General features: G+C 35.0%; 1 protein-coding gene across 2 annotated transcripts in view; it reads right to left on the reverse strand.

The window, feature by feature from the left end:
* Window positions 1-1,451, reverse strand: part of LOC140950613 (uncharacterized) — a 22,008-nt gene extending 20,557 nt beyond the window's left edge. For both annotated transcript variants that reach the window (XM_073399854.1, XM_073399853.1), the window contains exon 1: window positions 1,311-1,451. In XM_073399854.1, the coding sequence (XP_073255955.1) occupies window positions 1,311-1,392 (82 nt within the window). In that variant the 5' untranslated portion in view covers window positions 1,393-1,451. The remainder of the gene's footprint in view (window positions 1-1,310) is intronic.
* Window positions 1,452-2,655: the final 1,204 nt, after the last annotated feature.

Consider the following 2,655-nt stretch of genomic DNA (forward strand, 5'->3'; position numbering starts at 1 on the left):
AGCGGAGTTGAAGATCTCAAAATTGTTAATAATCGCATATATTTATCGTAGATTCTTTCTGTGTTTTTTCTCTCTCTCCAGTCTAGGCAGCGTAAAAAAGGTTTAAAAGGGTTTATTGGTCGACGGGTGGGGTATTGTTAAGCCAAAGATTAGTATAAATAACCATGGCCCAATTTCACAGCATGTACCTGCAAGTCCTAAAATTTTTGGCAAAACCCTATATGTTTACCGAAATCTGATGTAAACTGTCCGTTTTAAGTCCAACAGATACCTAGGTTATTGTAAAGCATCCTTCAAACGTAGCTTTAAGCAAAAAAAGGACCCTTAACGGTGAGTGATTCATGTTTTGTTTAGATTTCATGTTATGCGTTGTTCTTGACGCTCCACTTAATTTCAAGCTTATGATCATGACATTAAAATATTTGGTTAAGCAAGAAAAATGAACACCCTTAAAAATAAATCCACCTAGACTGAGTACAATTTTACAGCGCTATTTTATTCCTGGTACCCCATCTACTACTTTGTTCATAGTCTCAAATCATGTAACGTTTTACGGAGAAGCTTGATCTTATCAATGAAGTTGCCCAGTGCAACGAATGTAGAACCTGGCGATTCAGTATTCGCAATAAACATTCGACATTTGGAACAGCTACAGTGTAAATGTTAGGTTTTGCACAAGTTACAGAAAACCTGCTTGCTTAGCACCTAATTATACCAAAATCGTCTAGTATGACTCCACCATGCATGGATTCAGCACCAGCATCTCCAATTTATTTATTGTAACTTTTCCATTCAATTTTATTGATTATCGGATATATATTCATTCGTTTCTTTGAGAACTAATTTCTAGATTTTACCCATCTTATTTAGTCTATTTTGTTTGCCACTTTACAAAAATTGTGTTAGCTGGGGTGTCACTGGCGCTTCTGACAGTATTTGATTTATTATCTTAATTTAGTGCCTATCAGCAAGACAAAATCTAGGTAAAATTACATCAAATGTTTATATTTCTGATAAAGACAGGACTAGTATAAAGACACTCTAAGGAATTTGTCAATTCTGCAAAGCAAAGTGACCCAGTCTTTTTGTAATGAAGTTCCAAGTTTTAGGTAGGGCCATTTTCACCCATTCTATATCGTTAAGTATAAAGGTGTCCACTGCATTCCATTGACGTTTCTGCGTTTTCACTGATGTGGAGCCTATGACTGATAGCCAAACGATTTTTTCCGTGAGTGAATTTAGCTTTAACATGTAGAACACTTAGACACCTATTAAAGCTATAGAAAGATACAACTGGTAATTCAACTTACCAAATGCGTTTTTGATTTGACACAAAGTCAGACAAGCAGCCACGAAGACCAACCAAATTAACTTGACTCTTTCTGGAGCCATGTTTTCCCTTTTCTACAAATAGGAAGTGCTTAATCCAAAGTAGTAACCCTTCACTCCTCAAGTTTAGAAACAATGACATATTTCATCTATAATTAAGCGGTATATAATCGTTTTTCACGGTTATGAATTTCGAATAACGAATAATGGTGCGAGATAAGGCCGCCACCTGCGTTTGTTGTCAACTGAATAACAAGTCTTCCGAAACGAAATTCACCACCAAAATTTGTTCCTTCCAGACAAATCTCTGATCTCAAATAAGCAGAAAAAAGTGCAAGTTTTACAAAGCCGAGAGTCCTATTTAAAGTAATATTTTCACTAATTTTAAGTGATTCATTAAGTTCTTATCTTGTTTTGATTGCTCCATGACTACGTTATATTTTTATAAACATCCTGATCCTATAAAACTTCATGAATAGTGAAGTCATTGTTATCGTCGTCCTTAATAAGAACAGCAAATAAATACCGATTTAAAATCTAAAAAGGGTAATTTGCTTTTTATAATTACCACCCCAACTATAAAGAGCTCTATAAATTGAACGTTGAAACGCAAAAGCCAAAAAAGCCAACATTGCACAATAATTGTTCAAAAGTGATGTCATCATGGTCTTTAGTGAGAATAGTAAACAGTAGCGCTGTATGAAAATACATTGTATCTCTTTGCCAACGTCTATAAAAGGACTTCCTAATTGTTACTCATCATAAAATTGTCCAAAGAGCGTTTTTTTGTAAGTCTGGGTTTATCATCCCACGCCCCCGGTCATGTAACACATAATCATGGGCTGGTAACCCTCACGGCTTATTTTTACATCGACGAGTTTCTGAAAGGATAAAGAATACACCAAAGAAAAATGTATCTACTGCTCGCTTTCTCTATGTTTCAACATTCTTTTTCAAAGTCGCCTTTCAAATTACTTGTTTGTAATCATGCTAACAATTCCCAGTCACAGAGCTTTACTACACAAAGCAATTTCACCCCTATAAAAATATTTAGGAACAAAGTTTTTGCAGTTGACGAGAACGAGCAAAAAGCCTCAATTTGAATTTCTATACAGAACTGATCGTTTCAACACCATATTCTGAGCCAGGTTCGATAGTACAATAAGCACAAAACCTTGCAAAATACAAACAAGTTAACCAGTCCTGGAGTAAGTGTTGGCAAATGATTGAGTCAAAGTTTTGTCAACGAATTCAGGACTTTAATATAAAGAGCGCTATTTTTTACATTTTTTTTAATTTCCTAGTTTATAAGTTATAGCGTCGTGT

Source organism: Porites lutea, chromosome 10 (genome assembly GCF_958299795.1).
Source record: "Porites lutea chromosome 10, jaPorLute2.1, whole genome shotgun sequence".
NCBI lineage: Eukaryota > Metazoa > Cnidaria > Anthozoa > Scleractinia > Poritidae > Porites > Porites lutea.